Raw genomic sequence first — 21,309 nt, forward strand, 5'->3', positions numbered from 1 at the left:
GAGACGTTGACCGCTGCTTTTGGCTTGAACGCTCAACAATCTGCTTTCTCATGCGAAGGAAATGGAGATACTGGTCAGTGGGGTCAGCTCAGCTTTCAATTCAGAGTCAGAGATCTGTAGACGGACGACAAAAGACCTGCCGTACTTGACAGCGGTCTTGAAAGAGGGGATGCGGCCACGTCCTTCGATATCAGAACAACATAAGCCGTGGATTCCCAAAGGAGGAGCTATAATTGCAAGCTATCTGATTGCAGACGATATGACGGTGGGGATTTCATACCTCTCGACGTTCAGATGGAAGGAGAACCTTGATCTTGCTGGTGACTTTATCCCTCAGCGATGGCTGCCAAGGCCGCCGATTACTCTTTTACATATGGAAACGATAGTTATGATACATTTCATCCGTTTAGTATCGGAGGATATGGCTGTCTTGGGCAGCAGCTCAGTTTATTGGAGTTGCGTGTGGTTATAGCAAGGCTATTGTGGAATTTTAATTTGGAGCTTCCAAGGGCAACCAGACAGTTCGAATGGACTTCTCAGAAGGTCTTCTAGGCTTGGGAAAAGAAGCATGTCAGCATCACATTGCAAAAACGAGAAGAGATTTAGACTGTTCATGTAAACACTTAACTTGCTACTTTGGAGCTGGCGATTGTTAGGCAGGAGAAGGAGGCAGCATCAATGGCTATTGACGAAATACTGTCTTTTAGCTGCAAATATACATACTGAATGCATCTCAATACACTAACAGCTTATCAAATTGCCCAGCTCTAGCAAATGACTGGTGTCATGAAGCATTAACATACCCGATCTCTTCGCATCAGTAATAGTCTATCTGCTTTATACTGTCTCCATGGCAATAGCCTTAAGCAGCTTTCGCATTGTCTTCTCACCCTTCTTGGCAATGCCTCCCCAGGGAACGGACACGTTGCCATCAGTATTTGGGTATATGAGGTTGGCAGAGACCGAATCCTCCTCCTCAATGTCTGGCCCACTAGATCCCATTAACATTGTCTCGTACTTGTCCAAGCCGATTTTGTGTCCAATCGCCAGAATATGGGTAGCTTGCATGGTTTCGTCCTCCCAGTTGTTGTCCGTCAACTGCGAAGTCTTGATCCCAGATGTTTTTCGACGAGCATTGTCAAACTTTTCGACGATGAGCTTGGCATCCTGAATGATTTCCTGGCTTCGCTCAAATAAAGTAGCGAATGAGACGTCTTTCGACTGGCCCATCACCTGTGATCCATCACTCGCGGAATGGGGAAGTGGGCGCGATGCTGCGTATGCATCTTGGAAGGCCTTTGTGAAGTCTGAATCTTTATTAGTTCTGTAGAATGTCAGTTCACGGACCAAATTAGTGTGAGCTTTCTTGGTCCATACGCCTCGATGCCCAGAACTTGGAGACGATTCTTTATTGATTCCTCTGCCTCGTCAACCTTGCTCCCCAATGTGCCCAGGTAGTTGGAAGCTGCTTTAGCTGCTCGTATGTTCTTCTTGTTCTCGCCGTAGAACTCCACCATTGCGAGGAATTGCCTATGCATTATTAGCTGGCGGAATCGCAGTGAGAGCTAGCCCATGGTCCAGGCAGCTCAATGACAACAAAAACGTGGTCTCTGGACGAATGGTCCTGCACATACTTGCTTCCCATGCGACCCTCATCTTCTTCGTATTCATCTGATCGTGAAGTGCGCTTTACTGGTTCTGACTTGCGCGTTCTCATAGAGCTCTTCTTGATATGCTTGGGCGCGACAAGCTCTTGGTCAACGAACAGCTGATCGCTCGACTCTCCAACTGCCGAATCCGACGCATCTTCCGTCCTGGCAGACGTCTTGCGATGCTTGCTTGTACCGGCCGGCAGTGCGCCTTGTTATTTGTTAATCGCCGGTCTTCCACTCTGTAGCGGTACGTGAAAAGGGAAATTGGAAGGGTATCTGGAAGGAACTCACTTTCGGATTTCCGCTTCGTTGTGGTTTTAACCATGTTGCCTTTTTTGCGTGGCGATGCTAGGGATCAGATGTTGGATTGTTGACGAGTTCGATGCGCGACAGAACAAGATGGAGGGAGTGATTATCTTGGTCTTAGTCACCTGCAGTGAAGTGAAGTGTCGCGTCGTCGCGTCGTCCCGTCGTTCCTTCCCTTTTTGTGTCAATGGAACACACTGCAGCCAGCAGCCAGCAGCCAGCTCGCTGCCAAAGTACACCAAGCCAAAGCCCAAGCCCAAGCCCAAGGTACAGACAGTATCAGCGTCGCACAAGGAACTCTCACCAGAAAAGAACTTGGAAAGGAAAACCGCACGCATGTCAAGTGACCGCTGCAGTGGGGAGACGGAGACACCTTATCGGAAATAATGCACATATCTACATTCAGATTCTGCTAGTGCCAGGTGATTTATTTATCTTCGCATTTTCCTTCCCTTCACAAGCCCGCACGCATATAAGAAGAAGAAAAAACAAAAAAATAAAAACAAAAGCCATTCTGAGAATAAGGTATCAGTCGAAGGCCCGTTATCCTTTCAAATTACCCAACGTGTCTCTCTTTTAAATATCCCATGCCCGTCCCACTTGCCTGTGGCACCCGTGCCCGAATTTTGATTCGCGAAATCCATCTAAGCTCTCTCCCCGCGAAAGTGTACCCATTTTGTCGTTAGATTCGTAAACGATTGTGGGAAAATAAAACACAAAAACACAAAAGCAAGAACGCCCCGTCTTGATGCGCGAAAATCCACCTGCTGGAACAATGTGCAAGAAAGACAAGAATGACAAGAAAGAAAGAAAGAAAGAAAGAAACAACGAAAGAACAATCAATCTTGCCACCCAAACCTGACCTGAGCCGTGACCACGCCTGGTGACGAGCCTGGAACGCAAAACAAAATTCCTAGATCTCTGAAGGTGAATGATCTGTCTGGGGGACCAACGGGATCAGTTAGGTTGCTGAGATTCGATTCTGATGTAATGGGAGGACTAGACACCACGATCCCACGGTGAAAGTCGTGGTGGCGAAAGATTGTATTTTACATGGCCATCCAGTCGAGAAATCGGACGTCGGATATCGTCATGTAGTTCGAAAAGCCGGAGTAGAACAAGATGGTGAATAGAGACATCTGGCGTGGGTCGACGAGTTATTATGTCTGTTGTATGTCATTGGAAGTACAAATTAGGCCATCTTGGGACGAAACCCAAGGGGCACTTTAAGTTGAATTTCTGCAGGTCCAGGTCTAGAGATCTAATTTATGGCGACGGTCCTTTCTGGAGAATGTGGACATTCGTATGAGTCTATGAGGGTCGGTAGAAGAAATGCATGTGAAATGGTGACACCAAGAGAATGCAAGACTGCAAGGATATGAATGGAGATAGAGAAGGTTTGCAGTCTTGTCTGAGTGCTGCCATTACTAGTTGTCGTTGAATGTTCCCTAACGACTGTTCAAAGACAGACCTTGAAACGTTGAAACCCAACCATCATTGGGAGTCGGGATACCACTTGCATGTCGGCCAAATTCCCCTGCATCAGCAGCTTCGGGAGGCGATGGAAAACGATGCGGAAGTCCTTGGTAACCAGCTTGCGACGGAAAGCCACCGAATTGGTCAAGAGGGACGAAGCTGCCTGGTGCACGTGGAGCTGCATTGAATGGCGTATAGCCGTAGGTATAGCCAGGCGGCTGAAACGTTGGTGGCGGCATTGAGTTACGGTCAAGACTAGGAGCAAATGGCTGGGCGAAGGCTCCTTGATAGCCTCGAGAAGCTTGTGGGTAAGATGGCTGATCAAGGGCTTGTGGGCGTCTCTCTGTAGGGGTTCTAGTAACGCCAACAGCACCTGGGCCTATACCGCTTGGAGCTTGAAGGCCAAGCGATGGGCTGGCAAATGAAGCTGGATTGATTGCGGACATCCAGATTCTCGTCTTGTAGACTTTGAAGAGGTCGGTGACAAGGGAATTGAAGTTGATATATGCATCGGCAAAGTAATAGAAAGTCAATTTCTTCCAATCCCTGCGACAAGTTAGTAGACCCTCCTTTTCGTTCCTAACTATGCTTACATTTGGAATTCTGCATCAAGGATCTCCATATGCAGTCCATGCTCCTTAACTTTCTGCATACATACTCTCTTGGCCTTTGCCTCATTGCCTTCTTTGTCTCGTAATGCCTGTATCTCGTGCTGCTGAGCCAGTCTTTTAATGATCTTCGGCTTGATTTCGCCAGGATTTGGTTCTTGCATTCCGTGTTGATTCGGAGGGCCCATACCACCCACAGCACTTCCTTGTAGACCATTGGAAGCCGCCATCAGTCCGGCTCCAGTGCCGTCCTGATTACCTGCAGCGCCTTGAGAGTACATCATCAACCACTTGTAGTGCTCTTCGGCGTAATGTTCCTTGAGCTCCTTGGCGGTGTTCCAATCAACGTTGTCTCGAGCAACAGTGCCAAGGTCTGTCCCTCGATCAGCCTCAACGATGACTAGATCTCCAGGTTTAACAGCTAATCCAGTTCCTTCTTGGACGTAGAACACATCTGCACGTGAGCACTTGAACAGCACAATATACAGAAGTTGATTCTGTCGTGGCTGAGGAGCACCATACATGCTTCGATGTGGTGAAGCTGAACGGCCACTTCCATATTGGCCGGTAGGATTTGCATATGGGTAGGCTGGTGTTTGATAGACAGGGGCGCCGTAAGCATCGACGTTTCTAGGAAGGGTTGCGATACCACCGAAATAAGATGTAGCTGTTTTATATTGTGAGTCAATGATTCCACTGTATCCTTCTTCGAAAAGGGTGTTCAGGGGCTTGTTTTCATAGAGAGATGAGCGGCGCAACTGGATTGACATACCATGATCATTGAGTGTATAGCCAGTGCCATCCTGATACCTGCTTTGGTAGTCTTTGGGTGATATGGTGTCTTGAATACTGTTTTCATGAGCAGAAAGTGGGTCGCCCACGGAGCTGATCGAGCCTTGCCGAGTAGGGACATCAGCAAAAGAATGACGTCTACTTTGTGGAATATCCGACAGTCCACCGAATCCAGGTGAGCTTTGCCAGTAAGCCTTTTTGACATTCTCAAGCTTGCGGTTTTCCAAAGAAGTATAAGATGGAGACATCCGAGGCTGACCAGCGGCACCGTACTCGCTCATTCTACGTCCTAGCATAGCTTTTGTTTGCATATCTTGCTGAAGTTCCTCAAGCTCATCAATGGCGTAATCGGACTCCTCTGGAAGAGTTTCCTGGAGTCCGTAACCTCCCAAACCATAAGTGTTGCTTGTTGAGGATCGTGGTCGGATGCGGGAATGGTACTGTTGTTGCCGCAAAATGGCATTTTCTCGAGCGAGAATCTCAATCGTCTTTGCTTCATTAGACTGTTGCAATGTCACTCCATGATTGGATCCATTCGTGCTTTCATCGTCGTCATCATCAACCTCCTTTAGGTTACTCAGACCACCCTCGTTGGACATCTCGCTAAGCATGCTCGGTCTTGATGGGCGGTGCTGCAGACCAGAATGCTGAAGTGGTCTACCACGGCCAGTGAACATTTGCGCCGTACCAGAAGAAGCGATTGATGCCGGTGAGTCTGGATCAAGTTGTCCTACGGAGTATGACTGCGATCTATAGGTCTTCGGGGTAGGATGAAGGGGGATGGCGAAAGGAATATTGGGGTTTGATGGTGGATCGCGCTGAGTGTTATTCATATCGCCGAAGTAACTATTTCCAGAGGGGGGGTGTATGGAAGTCGGAGATGGTAGCACTTCAGTCAATCTCGAAGGAGGCTCCTTCCGGGAATCATTATTCCAGATTCCACTTCCCCAGGGGAATGCAGTCGAGACTGTAGTGTGACCTCGGCCAACTCCAGAGCTTCCTTGACCGTGAGCACCCCATGTACTGGATTCTGCAGAGGGCGTACTAGGATGCGACGTGGTTGGCGACATGGAACTTGAGGCAAACGAGCTCTTGCGGGGTTGAGGACCTGTGGGCGTTGTCGTATCATTCAGCCATGAAGCTCGACGCGTGGGCTTTTGGGGTTGCGCCGTTGGCTGGGGATGATCTTGTCGCTCAACCTCATCATCCGAGCTTGCCAGAGCTTCCGAATCAGGTGTAGACCGGCGACCGTTGAACTTATCGAGTAAGATCGATGGATTGCTCGAGGTCATGGAGGAAGTATTTGAAGGTGCATTTTTACCTCCCCCGGCTCCACTCTTGACGGCGTTGGAGGCCATGATGGGAACCTCTTATTCAGAAATGGTTGCTATAAGTTGTCAGTTGGCAGATTCGATCTACACCAAAAGGTTGGCTGAGTGAGTGAATGACGAATGGGTAGTGAGTGGGCGAGTATTGATACGTCGCTTGAAAATGGAAAAAAGGAGGACAGCTTCCGCAAGGTGAAGCAAGCAGTAGCTGCGCAACAGTGTTTACGGTCGTGATCTTCGGAGACAAAAAAACTGAAAATCTAACGCCAAGTGTACGTCTCTGCTGCAAAAGCAAACATCAAAGGCAAGCCAAAGACGCTGGCGGATATGTATGGGGAAGCAGTCGCCCGCGAACAGAGAGTCGTGAACGGGAAGTAGGAGGTCGTGCATTGCATAATGACATCGATCTGACGGAAGATGGGGAAGATGGAGCAATGGAAATGTAATTCATGAGCTTCACATACCCGTGGCTTGAAACAGAGTCAAAGTCTGCAATATGGACGGTCAATTAGTATCCGGGTGAAAGAATGGCGCAAAAGCCAGGATCTCGGAAACTCCTCCGAAGGTTGAAAGAGGAACTTGTTAAAGTGTTCCGATCTCTGATTGAAACGGTTGTGGTTGCGATTGCTGACTAGATAGTGAGTGACGACGAGTGTCGTGAGGTGATGATTTGAGGAGCGATATCACCAAGCGAAGAGGTAGAAAATGACCAGTGGAAAGTGAACGGCCAGTAGACGCCTCAGTCGTGATAGAAAGGTGTACACAAGACGATCAGGTTATATGAAAGCCAAGTAGTGATGAGAGGAGAGTATAGGTCGATTAGAGGGGAGGGCCTCAATGAAGTTGGTATCGCAGTTGACGCTGTCTTGAGTCTTGTGAGAGCTAGTATTAATAGTTATGCCGATATTCTGGAAGAAACAGTACTGTATCAGCAAAGCAACCAAGACAAATCTCAACGTCATGAAAAATAAATGTCTGCCAAGTACAGTAACAGTTACAGTATGACGAGCTATTTGGCGCACACGTATAAACTGAACAAAATATCAACTGGTGGCTTGTACAGTTCGTAACGCCATTGGGCATTGAGAAGTTCTTGTAGGTTGAAATTTCTCAGAGACGCTAGGAGCTGATAGTAGAGTGTTGGTCGGAGCCCTCTCATTTAGAGCTCTGAGTAACCTAGGCAAGGACATAGCCGTTGGAGGCCGAATTAAACACTAGTTTAATTTGATCTCAGCATCAGATTTCAACCTTGAGGCTGCAACCCAGATAACAAGATCATTGTCACAAGAGCTAACGTATCTCCTTGTTGTCTCGTGGTAGATACACCATATGTGAGGAGGTGATGTGAAGGGCTGAGTTACGGCATGGAAGTAGCGCACTTACCACCACCGAGTTATTAGAACCAATAAGTTGAAATCCGCAGAAGAAAATAAGGAAGTGGTATCTATGGCCATGATCATGTTAGCTGTTGCTCTATGAGGGACAGAATATGTGTTGCAGGTGACCTGCACCCAAGGCGCGCTCTCACCACAAATCCAAACAACCGCAATTGCCGTGTAAATAGTAAACCCTTCTAATGTATTTGCCGGATTCGCTTTTGCACAGTTTATGTTTTCAATCCAAAGACCTTCTAATTCGCCGTGGTGACCAGAGTTGAGTAAAGAAACAGTAGATCGTACAGCCTTCTTGCGCAAAGTGCGTTGTTGGGTGGAGGCTTGGTTCGCCTGGGCTATGCGTAGCCCATGATCAGGTTATGGGGAAGCTCACTCTCGAGAGCCGCTGCTATCGCGTTCGAAGACAGTTGGAGGAGTAATAGGGCGAGCTGGTCTGGAGTAGGTAGAGGAAGTATGGGAGGCGTAGGTTTGGGGGGAACGGGTATGATCACGCCAGTCAGTGGTTCCGTCCGGATGCCTCACGAAGCAGAGGTCCGTCCCTCTTTGTACTACGGCGCTGCTGATCCACAATCGAGGACCCGTTGGAAGAGGGGATTGGGGAGTTTCCAGCCGATGTTCTCCAGAAAGGAGAGAGCAGTCGTGCAGTGTAAGAAACAAGAAGTCAGAAGCAGGAGAAAGAGGATGCGGATGCGATGTAGAGTAGTCGTTGGGCGATGCACAGCACATTAGCTTGGTGCCCTGGCTGCCCTGAGCCTGCAAAAACCACTACGAACGCACTAGCCGATGGAGCTACGGGCGGGGGCGACAGGGCTCCTGGCTGCTCCTGGCTGCTCCTGGCTGCTCCTGGCTGCTCCTGGTGCTCTGGGGATGGGAGAGGGCTTGGATGCATGAAAGTGCTCGGAACTTCAGGAGATCGGGTTGCGTGCACAGTGCAGTGCAGTGCAGAACAGGGGGCATCTCCTCTGCGCTGCCTCTGCCTCTGCCTCTGCCTCTGCCTCTGCCTCTCTCTTGTCGTCTGCCATCTCTCGCGTGCTCAGAAACCCCCCCAATTAGCGAAGCGATACGGCCCAGAGAGAGCTGGGGCTCCCCAATCTATTCCCCATAAATGTATGCAACTGAATAAATGTACTGTACGACAGTCTAGATCTGGATACTGGGATTCTGGGACGGCACAACTGGAATGCCCTCATCGCCCTTCCCTTGCCTGCTCGCTTTCCACCAATCGTGAGGTGGCTGTTAGTGTTCTGTTCTGTTCTGTTCTGCTCTGGAGCGAGCATTCTCTGCTGGGCATGGTGAAGTCACACGCCTTGTCTGAGGAGGAGGGGAGATAGAATGGGATGGGATGGGATGGGATGGGATGGGATGGGATGGGATGGGATGGGATGGGATGGGATGGCCTGGCCTGGGGTGGCCAGAGGGGAAGCTGAGATGAGGTGAGGTGAGGTGAGGTGAGGTGAGGTGAGGTGAGGTGAGGTGAGGTGAGGTGAGGTGAGGGTGAGGTGACGACCATATGCTCGCGTAGGACGAGACCTCCGCCATTTTTGACCAGAATACAGATTATTGGAGATCTGGTTTTCCGTCTTACGTACGGAAGCCGAGTCCGATGCTCTGCTGGAAGACGGCGACGGCGACGGCGACGGCGACGGCGATGGTGACGGCCACTCGAGGCAAAACGGGTGCGCTGTGTTTTGAGTTCTGCACTTATGATGCCGAATGATCTGGGGATCTTGGGGTGAAACCCCACACTGGATCACACCTACTGTAGCTAGACCCTGAACGTTGTGCTCACCCATACAGTAGCTCACTAGCAGCATAGTTGCCGCCACCCTCCCCTCCCCTCCCCTCCCCCCCAATAATTATTATTGGGCTTCTCCTCAAGCGTCGTTAAGCGGCCAGCGGGTGGATCGGGACCTCTCCTGGACCCTATCCCATCCCCTCCCATCCCCATCCACCCATCCACCCCTCCCTCTTTTCCCAATAATGCTGCCCATGTTTTCTCCCTCTGGACCTTTGGCCCTCTGGGCTCACGCCGTGACGCCACACTCGCATCTGTCAAGCACGGCCGAAAGTGAATCAACTTGATGGCGCCCGCCGTGAACTTCCCCGGATTTTCGTTTAAGTGAGTGGCCACTGGATGCTTGGGGGTGTCTATTATTCGCCATCTTGCTGTAGTGGAGCAGCAGATGCACTTCAGCTAGGAAGCATATTGGCTTTTGCGAAGGACCCGACCTTGAAAAATTGCGGGGGAGTGTCTGATCGCAACCTGTTCCGTTGCACAGAAGGGAGCCTATCATCTCATCGCAGGGGGTTGTCCTGGAAAACGGCGGCACTACGTGACTAAAAGCTTCCAACACAGGAAGGACACTTGTATATCCAACGAGCTATACGTAGATACGAAGCTATGGAAGCGAGAGAAAAAATCTCATGAAATCTGTTCTGGAAACGGAAGGTTTGTGTTTGGACTAGCTATTTAAATATGACAGAGGTGCTGGTGAGGGAGACTGTTCAGTGCCGCTCTGCACATTGCAAAGTGATTTTGCAAATTGTTCAAGGATTCCGGCACAGATCATCCTACAGCTGCAACCCCTTGGATCTTGCAGCTCGAATGCTTGAGGGTGGGTAGTAAGTCAGAGTTGTGATTCGCTGCCGGATCATTTCACCGCACCCCTCGACGATGGCCATTGGACCGATTGACCGAAAGGACTGGAGGTGGTTGTAGAGTTGAGGATGCCTCAACAGGGCCATTGCCTCGAAGCTGGCGAGGAGGGAGTCTAAGCGGGTGCTGAGTCAATTCCAAGTCCAAGAGCTAGCAACGGGATGATAGCAAAAGTTTTGAGCTTCAATATCTCGTCCAGTTCTAGGGCTTGGTAGCATACTCGCCTCAACATCCTTCGTGGAACAGTGGCGTCGAAGCAGAAGGAAGGGTATCCGAAGCAGCCAAATAATGCACGAAACCTCATATGGATAATTATGAAGCTGTGAAACAACAGGTGGTCCAAGTGCAATATAATTCAAGAAACGTCTGAAGCCATATCCACATCCAAAGCACCTGCCAGACTTCGGCTCACCCGGCGGCACGGGAGGTGTATAAGTCTCTGTCGTGATAGCCTGTGAGAAAAGGAACAGCTGGTCATTAATCCGTGCCTACTGCCACACGGGATCGTCTCGAAAGCATTGCGTTGCAGCATTGTTAGACGTGTTGAGCATTAGAATTACGGATACCTGATCCCACAGACGACAGTAGATGCCAAACTTTATCCTGGCACGGTATCCAACGACCCTTTACCGATGGTTGAAGGGGCTGCATCTGGCCCTTTCTGTTGTCTGAGCTTTTCCTCAAACTTTGCAAACTCAAGAGCCGCAATCTCCTCCTCCTGGTCAAGAACTTGGGTAACACCTTTTACCTCCTCAATCTAAAGTTATTGTCAGCTGCTAGTCTATGATTGCGCTCCTCCCAAAAACTCACATAGTGCATCAGCATGCCTTCAATGCCGTTTTTCAATGTGACTGTACTCGAGTCACAAGTTCTGCATGCTCCTCGGAGCTTCAGTAATACCATTCCATCTTCGAAACCTCGGAACTCAATGTCTCCGCCATCTTCTTGGATTGCGGGTCTGATCCTCGTTTCCAATAGCTCCTTGATCATTCCAACAACCTCACTATCGTTCTCATTAAAACTGAGACTATCTTCTTCGCTCCCATCTTGGCCTTGCTCCCCCGACTTATTTTCGGTAATGTTGACAATCTGTGCTCCCGACGTCACAGCTTCTGTAATGAGACTGAACACCTCTGGCTTGACATGCGCCCAATTCGCGTCTGCCGCCTTCGTGACGGTAATAAAGTCTGCTCCGTAGAATACAGAGGTAATCCCATCGATGTTCATCAATTGCGCCGCAAGAGGCGAGGGATGTGGAGGCGCGAGAGTTGCTCGAGGATTGAGGTATTCGAGAAACGGGGAAGAGAGACCGGGAGGTAGAATAGGATGGTTCGGCAGGAATTTGAGGGCATCTGGATTGGGTGTATTCTCTGTTTGGATGAATATACTACGACTGCCAGTGACTGCTGCTGGCCGAAGCATCCTTGAAGGTTGATGTAAAGCATGTAAGGTCGGTCTTGTACGGGCATTTGAAGCTGCCATGGCTGGAAGTCGGGTGCTTTGATGCACACATCTGGCCGAGTTGCGGTGTTGGGATATGAGGGCCTTTGCTGGGCGACTAGGCGTAAACAACAGGACAGTAGTCCGGGATACTCTCCTCGAAGCCATGTTTGCGTTGGATATCGCAGCGGTCGAAGTGTTGCGAATAAAGAAGCTTTTCATTGGATCTGTAAGGCTCTCGGATTTTGTAAGCTCTCGCCTTCCGATGACGAAACTTCGATGGATCCCTGCAATGCGCGTTCACCTCGTCAACACGCGACTTCAATTTTTTAGGCGATTCAGCGAAGCTCTTCAAGAAAACAAACATGTCTATCACCACGCCAGATGACAACGACGCCAGAAAGAAGGAATTGGAGGAGTTGACGAAGTCAGAGAAAATAAAGAGTTTGCCAGGCTTAGGCATGGCCGAAGTCAACACTGATCTCCCTGCAACGACTTTCGGTGAAGCTACCGAGCCAGTCGCAAAAAGTCCCTCACCTCCAATTGAGCCGCCCAGTAAGAAGCTTTGCGGAGTCTGTAACGAAAAGGATTATAAATACAAGTGTAGCCGATGCTATTTACCATAGTGAGTCTGAATGATGGAGTAAGACATGAAGCTGAAGCTAATCCGTTGAAGCTGCTCCATAGCTTGCTCTACCATTCACAAAGCGACACATCCCGCAGAGGAGCCAAAGCCAACTGTGGAGCTGAAAGCACATCCAACCTTACCGCCGAAGCCACCTGTTGCTAGACCAGGAACAATTGCTGGCGCAACGAATGCTTCGAATGCCGCAACTGCCAATCCGTTTGCTGCTTTGGACGAGTCGAAAGAGCTCAAGGAGCTGTTCACGAGATTCCCACGGCTACAGCTATTGCTCGACCGAATTAATAAAGCTACACTTCCGCCAGTACACAGCATACAGCAGAGCTTGAATGGAAACAGGCGGAAGGAACAGCCTTGGAATTCGGATCGCGGCCTCGAGAAAGGAGTAAAGGTGCTGGACGACTTAAGGAATACGGGGTCCAAGGATGGCAGGGCTATCAGGGAATTTTCAAAGCTTATACTGCGCTTGCTCTCTCCAGAAAATGGCCTATCTGCAAGGGAGGTAGTTGAGCAGGAGCTTGCGGCAGAGAACCAAAAGGTTGTCGAACAGCTACTCAATGGGGAGCTGTGAGGATAGGACGCTGTTTTGGGGTATGCAGTCTTGCGTAGTCACTCCAATTGCGCCGCCAAGGACAGATATTTGAGTATCATGTGTGAGGAGAACGAACAGGTATTGTATGAAAGCCTTCTGACATGACTCGGAAAATAACAAAAGCTAATATGCCGTTTGTAGAACTCCCCTTATGCCGATGCATGTATCGCTGTGGCGGGACTTTGCCGGGGCAGCAATTTTCACCACATTACCGATATTGCTCACAACAAGATTCTGGCCGACATCTCACCACGAGAAGAAATTCGACGTCACGCCCATTACCTGAGACGAAGGATCTAAGGGCATCACTGGATCAGCCGGCGCTTCTTTCGGAAGATGAATGGAAAGTATCGGCTAGTCTATCATAACTCATTCCGAGTTTGCCAAATCTCAAGACTGCAAGATATTGCAGTTATCGCAGCCTACCCGGCTCCCTGAAACTCCATAGCCAAACAAATACATCACATCGTCATGTCAGCTTGGATGACGCTTGAATAGAGCCAGAAAATTAGCCTTCCTATGTCCGTCTGGCAACGATCCAAGGTTCCCAATATCCTGCTTCGGCGATATTTTATCTTTCTTGCCCATCAGAATCCAACTAGATTCCATTTTCCGCAAGAATGGACTCGTCCGCTCCTTCTTTCTTATTTCTCCCACTTCTTCTCGTTGTGCCCAGTCATGTCGATCATGTCCATCATTTTGTGGCTTCAAAGGCACCTGTGATTTTGTCGGTATATGAGGAAGATCTTCGTCCCAGCAAACATCTCCGGTGCTCAATGGGCGCGGGGCACCTTTCTTATGTCTCCCTCTCAAATGCGCGAACTCTGAGGTGAATGTTCTCTGCGGTGGTCTGTACAAGTCTCTCTCGATATCTGCATGGGCTGCCTCTTCCATGTCATGATCCCACTGAAATTGATTGCGATTCCGTAACATTTCCCTCTCCAGATTTGCTTGGTCCATTGCTTGGGTCCTTTGGAGATTTGTGAATGGCTGTCTTGGGGCAGCTTCTTCGAGACTCGGCCGCTCCAATTGAGCCTTGATCACTGGTTTGGAAAGCTTGTGTACCTGTCGCATCGCCTCAGGCGTTGTTGTTCTCTCAAACGCCAAAGCAGCCACGGCTGGGACATGGTGATATACCTTGAGCTAGGTTAGCTGTCATCTCTGATCGAATAGCTGCATGACAAGACCATTGGGCAAAACAGAAGAGAACGGAACGAGGGGGCAGATCAGTTCAGGATCAATCTGTGAAGAGTATGGCTTACATTCTGTTGAGCAAGGGCCGCAGCCTTCAGAGCTCTGGCTTCCCTTCTTTGCTCCGCCTTCAACTTTTGCTCGGTAAGATGCTCCGTGAGACGACGACTTAACTCCTCGGGATCAAATGGCTCTCCTTTCTTGATTTTTCTTTTCCCTCCATTGCCCTTGGGGTCGCGAAGTGGATGGGTCATTGCTCGTGTGGGCTTGATCTGTGAAGGAAGTTAGAATCATGGGGAGCTGCTATAATGCGTATTTGAATTATTGGCTTTTATTGCCATATAGACGGCTAAACTCACAGAGGAATTGCTTGTAGCAGCTGGTAAACTCGTCACTGTTGCCATTATCCAGCAGCAACAACACCAACTATATGAATAATTCAAGGGTGCACAGGAACGAAAACGGCGACACAAAAGCAGTTCTAGGGCGATCTTGGGATCTGTAGTCCGTGATACATAGCACGAATCGCAGCAAATAAATGCACGAAGTCAAGTATGAAGCCCAGCAAATACGATCCTGGCCGTGAGCGATGACCGGCGAGGCGAGCCGTTGTACATGTACCCTCCAGATATCGAAGGTTTAGTAGTCGGGTAAAATAGCGGTGGCTAGTTCAAAAGACAGATCCTTTGCCCAGGGAGTTTTCGGAAGAGATGAACATCAAGAGAGGGCGAACAAACGTTTAGCTAGCTAGCTAGCTAGCTAGGATGGGATCATGGGAGGCACGAGCTATTGTACTATTCTCATCTAGAATGTGGGTATGTTTCTCGATGCGGTTGGAGCCGTGGAATCCAGCGGCGCTCTCTTGGGCGAAAGCGCCACCTCCGAAACGAGATCTCGGCATGAGAACAAGCGCTTGATATGGCGTCGGCGTCCTTGAGAAGCCCATTCTCATGACCGTTTTTAGCATTGATTGCGCAGATCTGTTGGGTCTGCTCCCCAGTTTTGCCGATGCTGCATCGCATCGCATCGCATCGCATGATGCCCTCGCCCCTCTGCCTGTGCTGTCTCAAAGCTCGCTACGCTCCATTTTGGGGAGCGTGGGAGCATTCTAAACTGGGCTGGGCATGCACTTGGAACAATGTCCTGAAGCAGCACAGTGCATACTTAGCAGTGGTAGTGCGAATGCATCGATTGTCAAGGATGGCAGCCGTTGTCTCCCCATGTCTGGAACATTTGATTGAGCTCTTCCTGGACCTTGGATGGGATCTTGATCTTGAATGATGTGGTGACAGAGGCACGCGAAGAGACTTCAGCAAGAAGGGGTGGATGGATGGATGGCCATGAGGATTCCCGGCCCAGGGGCATCGAAATGAGCCATGGCCTAGAATACAGATCGTTGTGAGATGGTCGACTGTAATTCGCCGGGGCATGCAAAGTTGGAGTGTGGGGAAGAATCCCTGGCTCCCCTACCTAAATTTGCCTACAGTAGGTACAGTACTGTACGGACGTTACTGTACAGACTCACGGACTGGACTGGACTACTGGACTACCGGTAGGTACTGGACTAGAGTCTTTCTGGGTGTGTGACAGTATTATTCGACCTTGACCACGCGATCATTTCTTCGACTTGCATGCCTAGGTAGGTAGGTAATTTACCTACTGTACGGCCGTGCACGAGGCGGTCTTGATGACCAAAAAATGGAAGTCTCGGCAGTTAAAGTAAGTTTACCCCTTCTTTCCCTTCCCCTTCCCCTTCCCCCCCCCCCCCCCCTCTTCAGTCTGAAATTTACAGTACAGTGCGCTGCACAACTAACCCGACTTTCTGTAGCGCGCACTTGGAATGCTAAGGACTACCTTGTACTCGTTCCAAAAAATGCTCTTTACGGTTCTTGCACACTTTTGTTTCCACTATCTTCATGTTATCAAAGATTCGGAAGCAAGTTTCCCGTCCTTTCTTAGTGTTTTGTGCCTTTCTGCGGCTTGGTGGCTGCCCACTGCCAGTCGAATGATTCGTTGCTTGCCCAAGACGTTATTTAACCCAACTTCTTGGTGTTTGGTAGACTTGCGCCAGTAACGCCTCATGGCGTGCGATTCGAGCTACTTACGCCAAAGGCACGATAGGGTTTCAAATTTACCTATCACCAGGAGACGGACCTGACGAACCTTTCTTTTCCTGTTAACATTCGTCGTCAGAGAAGTCCCATCGTCTCAGACTGAACTTACCCCGCGCCACCACGAACTTTCGAAAGAGGTTCTGAAGTCCGGCCCTGCTAGACTGTCTCCGAGATTCACATGCAAGGTTACTCCGGAGAATTCCACCACCTTCAGGTTCTAACAAGAAGTTTGTGCTTTCATCGGCTTCACACCACACATGTTCAACAACGCCTCGTCCGGAACATCTCAACGCTAGACTCGGCTCATATCTGACAACTTCAAAACATCTGACTCGATGATGGCAAGCTGCATATCTTCCGGACTCTACGGACGCTCCCGTCTTATCTGCTTGGCTTTCTCGTATCGAAGTGCCATTATTGACCATGCTTGATCATGATATCAACTACTTCCAAGCTGCCAAAGCTTAACGGGTAGCTATGTCCCAAGTTTCATGTGCAGTAGTCAGTCCCCTGTAGTCAGTCCCCTTTAGTCAGTATTTCTTGGAAGAATTTATACTCGAATCGCTTCATCGGAACCTTCCAGTCTCCACTTCGAGGTGAACAGTAAGCTAGGTTTTGGTACAGAGAGATGCAGGGCGTCGTACATAAGTTTGTCGAGGAACGGCAAGATTCAGCCTCTTTTGTGTTCCGTGTGATCTATCATGAGTTGAGCCGATTATTGAGATATGACTTGAAGACAAATCCGAAATAAATAGGATTGGTGAGGCGAGGCATGGGAAAATAGCTGTTCTTAACGCCCCAAGGCCACTTCACATATTGAAACAATTGGGAGGAGCCGATACCAACAGATAGTCTATCTACGTGGAAGGCTTCTTCATAGCTTCCGCTTGATGCTGATAATGGTGTCTCAGAGTCTCACAATCTGAACTGTACGATTCAACACGAAGAAGTAGTTGCTAGCCAAGGCTAAGGCTTCTCTTTGCCAATTAGTCCACCACGTGAATGTTCTGAATTGAGACGAGCAGCTGCAGTTGCATGATTTCTTTTGGATATTTGACCAGCATTCGCCATCCTAGAGTAATGCCATGACTGTCAGGCCCAATTAGAGCTCCACGTGAACGGCCTCAAGATCGACACGATTGTATTGGGGCTGTAGTCGTGGTCGATGTGGTTTCTTGTCCATTGTCTTGGACAGAGAGGCGCGAGGCGGGATTACATTGCTCTTTGGTGGGGCCAGATCAACTTCTTCTCTACGCATCACACTTCCTTGACGTAGCTTCTACAACTCCACTGCATCGTCGGCCACAAGCATATTTTCTCCTGATTGACCACGACGAACTCTCGTTTCCGTTCCCTCGGCAGTATAATGCCGTGTCGGCCTTGTAGGCGATGCGAATAAGCTCAATTTCCCCTGTGTCCGGCATGGTCTCCGAAAGCTGCACCCTCCCGAGTCAATTTACTTGTACAGCAGCAGAGCAAGAGCTATGGAAGATGTAGGCCGCCCCCCGGAGAGGACGAGGTCGAAACGAGATCGAACTACCAAAGGCTCAAGAGGAGAGCGGACGATAAAAATACCGAGTACGGTATCGAACTCAACTCCACGGACCAGTCTGCGACCAACCCTGGTGTCTCGAAGTTCTGCCCCTCTACCTTCAGCCAGAATCACGGAACAGCCTCCGTTCGAAGACGACTTACGCGCCTACGTCCACCGAGACTCAGTGGCTTCGATCAAGGACGATCCGTTCTTCAAAAACTATCAAACTCCTCACTCAGTGTCTCTGGGCCGCGAACTGAGATCAGCTACCTATGCAAATGCAACTCCCTCGACAGCTCCTCTGGGCCTTTCGATCGAAACAGCAGTGAACAATAATGTATTTTCCCCTTCATTTAAGATTGCGTGAGCACGTCGACTGACTGGCAATACTTTCTAGCCCCAAGCACGGAGTGGAATGGCTGACATCAACATTGCGGTTATTGGAAGTGCAGGTGTTGGGAAAAGTACACTTATCCAACGCGCCTTTGGCTCGCGAACGGTGCCGACCTCCATTGCCTCAAGCCAACGCATGTCCGTTGACAATGTCATTTATACTGTTAGCTTGATTGAGCTTGATATCGAGTCCTTCGACATTAAATCCGATGTGCGAATACAATGGCCGAAGCAAATCAACGGACACATTGTGCCGCGGATGGACGGTGTTCTACTTCTATATGATGTCATGAATAGGGAGAGCATTGTTGACTTACCTCAAGCTCTAAGTCAGTCTCTCCAAAACAGAAAGGTCTTGCTGTGAATGTGCTAATGATTTTAGACGGCCTCGTCCATTCCTCTCTCCCAACGATCTTGGTATCTTGCAAATGTGATAATCCTGAGAATGCACGCCAAATAGATGTTGAAAATATGGAGTCAGCTTGTCACGCGTGTGTTGAGGCTGTCAAAACAGCTGAGAATGTTCCGGAAAGTGCACGACTTTGCCTCTCTTCCATGCTCAGAGCTATCATGGCGAACAGGAGTGGGCAATTGTGTGAGTCTCGATCTTCTCTTGCTATTCCTCACTGGATATTTACTTCCTTTCACCTCAAATTACTCTGCTGTACACTCTCAGCAGCAAAATATGCTCTTCCTGTACTTGTGGGCACACAAGTAGGGTGCTTCTCCATATTCGCTCTTCTTGGCATCCGAACTTCTCCATAATTTTGACTTCGCAAACGCGCACTGGTGGAACTCTGTGTACCAGTTTGCTCGTGTCGCATTGAAGAATCCTAGAGTAGGGCTGACACTCTTTTTGTAAAGCGGCGTCTGCCCAAACGACATCAGTTGCCGATGTCCAGGGCGCCAGACGTCGAGCAACCTCAACTTTGGAGACACCTCCTGATCCTTTATCTAGACCCTTGAGTCAGAATTCCAAGCATAGTCGTGCAAGTTCGGAGTACTCCCTCCTCCGAGGGTATTCCTCGCCGACCCACAATTCTTCACGGGGACAGCAACCCGTGTTTCGGACTCACTTAAATCAGCAGCTTACCTTACCGTCGCCCCACGAAGCACCGCCATTATCTTCGCATCCCGCGTTTCGACATGACAGCTTTCAAGCCACTGAGTCGAGTACTGGTAGTCAGGTCTTAAGACAGCGCTCTCCTATTCAGTCTCCTGGCGCCGGTGGCCTAATCGATAATTCCTTCCTCGACATGGAAGAATCGGATCACGATTCGTCGTACCGCTACTCGGACGACATCCCAATCCTGCAGCGTGATGACAGCAATTTTTTTGACAAACCTGCTAAAGTGGTTGGAGTTACCTTTGACGAATTGGTAGACCGTCTTTTAGGGCAGAATATGACAAGGGCTGATAACAATTTTTCCGACATCTTCCTCTGCTTATACAGAAAATTTGCTGCCCCGTCAGAGCTATTCAACGCAATCATCAACCGACTGGAACGTATTGCAGATGACAAGAATATACACTACCTAACAAGGACAACGACTCAACTGCGGATTATAACTGTGGTCGCAAAATGGGTTTCAAATTATCCTGGGGACTTCGCCAATCCAACTACGAGTGCCAAGCTGGATGCTTTTATTGGACAGTTATTTAATGATCCTGTATTTGCTGCCGCTGCTCAAGAGATGAAGTTGCAGCTCCAGTCACGTGTATTTGAGGATGATGATACAGGATGGGCCAGGACAGATGCAGATGTGGAGAATGAAGCCGGGGGTTATGAAGAACCGCCATCGCCAACTTCCTCACCAGTACGGCAAAGGACGCACACGAAAAGCGATTTTGAGGACGAGATCGGTAACTTCCACATCGATGATGAGGGAGGCGAGGAGATGATGCGGAAAGAATCTCGAGGCGACTCGTCCATATCAGGCCGTCCTCTCTCAGCTACCCAATCTTTATCACCCTCGTTTCATACCGTAGAAGACTATGAACGAGAAGCGGCTACGATGATACCAAAAGGGACTTTACCTCTTACAAAATTTCGCTACCACATTTTCATGGACACGTCGGACGACGACTTTGCGGATGAGATGACCAGGATAGACTGGGTCATGTTCTCGTCGATTCGACTGCGAGACCTTGTACGTCATGTCAGCTTGCCTCTGGAGCAGAAGGAGAAGATGACCAATGTCCACCGATTGATCAACCACTTCAATCACATTGCTAAATGGGTGACGAACATGATCTTAATGAGAGACAAAGCGAAGCATAGAGCCCTGATGCTGGAGAAATTCATGATGATTGCGTTGAAACTGCGGCAATTGAACAATTATAATGGCCTCGCCGCTGTCCTCGCCGGCATCAACGGAAGCGCCATCCATCGACTGACACTGACGAGAAACCTAGTCCCAGCGGATGTTCAGAAGCGTTTCGCTAGACTGGTCATACTCATGGGCACTCAAAAGAGCCATTTTGCCTATCGTCTAGCGTGGGAAAATTCCTCCTTACCTCGGATTCCGTTCATACCCCTTCACCGAAGGGATCTTGTCTCTGCCGAGCAAGGAAGCAGGACATTTGTAGGATCGGACAACGAACGCATCAATTGGAAGAAGTTCGAGATTCTGTCAGAGGTCATCTTGCCTATCATGAAGAGCCACGTAGTACCATATCCAAATCTATCGAAGCACGAAGCAGCCCGAGAACTGATTTTGGATTGCAAGATGCCTGTAGATGACGAAGTAAAGACCCTTGTATTCGTGTTTGACTTTGTCTGCTCCATGCTAACGATCTTCAGGAATCGTATCAGCGAAGTTTACAGCTAGAGAGCTCGTCGGGACCTGTGGAGGTGGGAAAGAAGAAATTCCCATGGTTTCAGAAGGAGAAGTCATGAACATAAATATGTATAGCATTTTTGAGCGGCTATTTGGCTGGTATTCTAGTTCATGGATGGAAGATTCTCATGTATGGCGTTGGGGTGTTCTTCACTTGGTGCGCATACCCCTTAGTTCAAGATTTTCCAGATGAAATTTTAGTGGATATTCCAAAGGATCGCATTCTGCTAGTATTGTAGGGAGGCACCTTATGCCAAAGCATGGATAGCTTATGCTGGATATAATCAATTATGTTTGGCCACAACAATTGAATCATTTTCAACCATCTGTGAGATGTTGTTAATGACTAT

The 21,309-nt window shown here is 49.2% G+C and overlaps 6 protein-coding genes across 8 annotated transcripts; 2 read left to right on the plus strand and 4 right to left on the minus strand.

The window, feature by feature from the left end:
- Nucleotides 1-837: 837 nt before the first annotated feature.
- Nucleotides 838-1,977, minus strand: ONS95_004004 (uncharacterized protein; the record flags this gene model as incomplete). Its single annotated transcript, XM_058497344.1, has 4 exons — nucleotides 838-1,324; nucleotides 1,378-1,530; nucleotides 1,635-1,860; nucleotides 1,944-1,977. 4 exons carry the CDS (start codon nucleotides 1,975-1,977, stop codon nucleotides 838-840), a joined length of 900 nt encoding a protein of 299 aa, XP_058353287.1.
- A 1,429-nt stretch (nucleotides 1,978-3,406) lies between these two features.
- On the minus strand, nucleotides 3,407-6,192 carry ONS95_004005 (uncharacterized protein; the record flags this gene model as incomplete). Its single annotated transcript, XM_058497345.1, has 3 exons — nucleotides 3,407-3,980; nucleotides 4,028-4,709; nucleotides 4,815-6,192. The coding sequence occupies 3 exons, from the start codon at nucleotides 6,190-6,192 to the stop codon at nucleotides 3,407-3,409; spliced, it is 2,634 nt and encodes an 877-aa protein (XP_058353288.1).
- A 3,877-nt stretch (nucleotides 6,193-10,069) lies between these two features.
- ONS95_004006 (uncharacterized protein) lies at nucleotides 10,070-11,634 on the minus strand (the record flags this gene model as incomplete). The annotated part of the gene is made up of 2 exons (XM_058497346.1): nucleotides 10,070-10,969; nucleotides 11,023-11,634. 2 exons carry the CDS (start codon nucleotides 11,632-11,634, stop codon nucleotides 10,811-10,813), a joined length of 771 nt encoding a protein of 256 aa, XP_058353289.1. The 3' UTR covers nucleotides 10,070-10,810.
- Nucleotides 11,635-11,663: 29 nt separating this feature from the next.
- Nucleotides 11,664-13,101, plus strand: ONS95_004007 (uncharacterized protein). The gene is made up of 3 exons (XM_058497347.1): nucleotides 11,664-12,277; nucleotides 12,329-12,970; nucleotides 13,029-13,101. The coding sequence occupies exons 1-2, from the start codon at nucleotides 12,018-12,020 to the stop codon at nucleotides 12,864-12,866; spliced, it is 798 nt and encodes a 265-aa protein (XP_058353290.1). The 5' UTR covers nucleotides 11,664-12,017; the 3' UTR covers nucleotides 12,867-12,970; nucleotides 13,029-13,101.
- Nucleotides 13,102-13,361: 260 nt separating this feature from the next.
- Nucleotides 13,362-15,790, minus strand: ONS95_004008 (uncharacterized protein; the record flags this gene model as incomplete). The annotated part of the gene is made up of 3 exons (XM_058497348.1): nucleotides 14,438-15,790; nucleotides 14,150-14,350; nucleotides 13,362-14,024 (listed from the first exon to the last, which is right to left on the minus strand). The coding sequence occupies exons 1-3, from the start codon at nucleotides 14,480-14,482 to the stop codon at nucleotides 13,362-13,364; spliced, it is 909 nt and encodes a 302-aa protein (XP_058353291.1). The 5' UTR covers nucleotides 14,483-15,790.
- Nucleotides 15,791-15,857: 67 nt separating this feature from the next.
- ONS95_004009 (uncharacterized protein) lies at nucleotides 15,858-21,286 on the plus strand. 3 transcript variants are annotated; one of them, XM_058497349.1, is made up of 4 exons: nucleotides 15,858-18,448; nucleotides 18,502-18,714; nucleotides 18,984-20,866; nucleotides 20,923-21,286. In XM_058497349.1, the coding sequence occupies exons 1-4, from the start codon at nucleotides 18,142-18,144 to the stop codon at nucleotides 21,016-21,018; spliced, it is 2,499 nt and encodes an 832-aa protein (XP_058353292.1). In that variant the 5' UTR covers nucleotides 15,858-18,141; the 3' UTR covers nucleotides 21,019-21,286. The 3 variants fall into 3 exon arrangements, with proteins under 3 accessions (XP_058353292.1, XP_058353293.1, XP_058353294.1); XM_058497350.1 differs by having other exon boundaries at nucleotides 15,858-18,063; nucleotides 18,124-18,714; XM_058497351.1 differs by having other exon boundaries at nucleotides 15,858-18,063; nucleotides 18,124-18,448; nucleotides 18,984-21,286.
- The last annotated feature ends 23 nt before the right edge of the window (nucleotides 21,287-21,309 follow it).

This window comes from Cadophora gregata (genome assembly GCF_030347475.1).
Source record: "Cadophora gregata isolate MNR1 chromosome Unknown scaffold_13, whole genome shotgun sequence".
Classification (NCBI taxonomy): domain Eukaryota; kingdom Fungi; phylum Ascomycota; class Leotiomycetes; order Helotiales; family Ploettnerulaceae; genus Cadophora; species Cadophora gregata.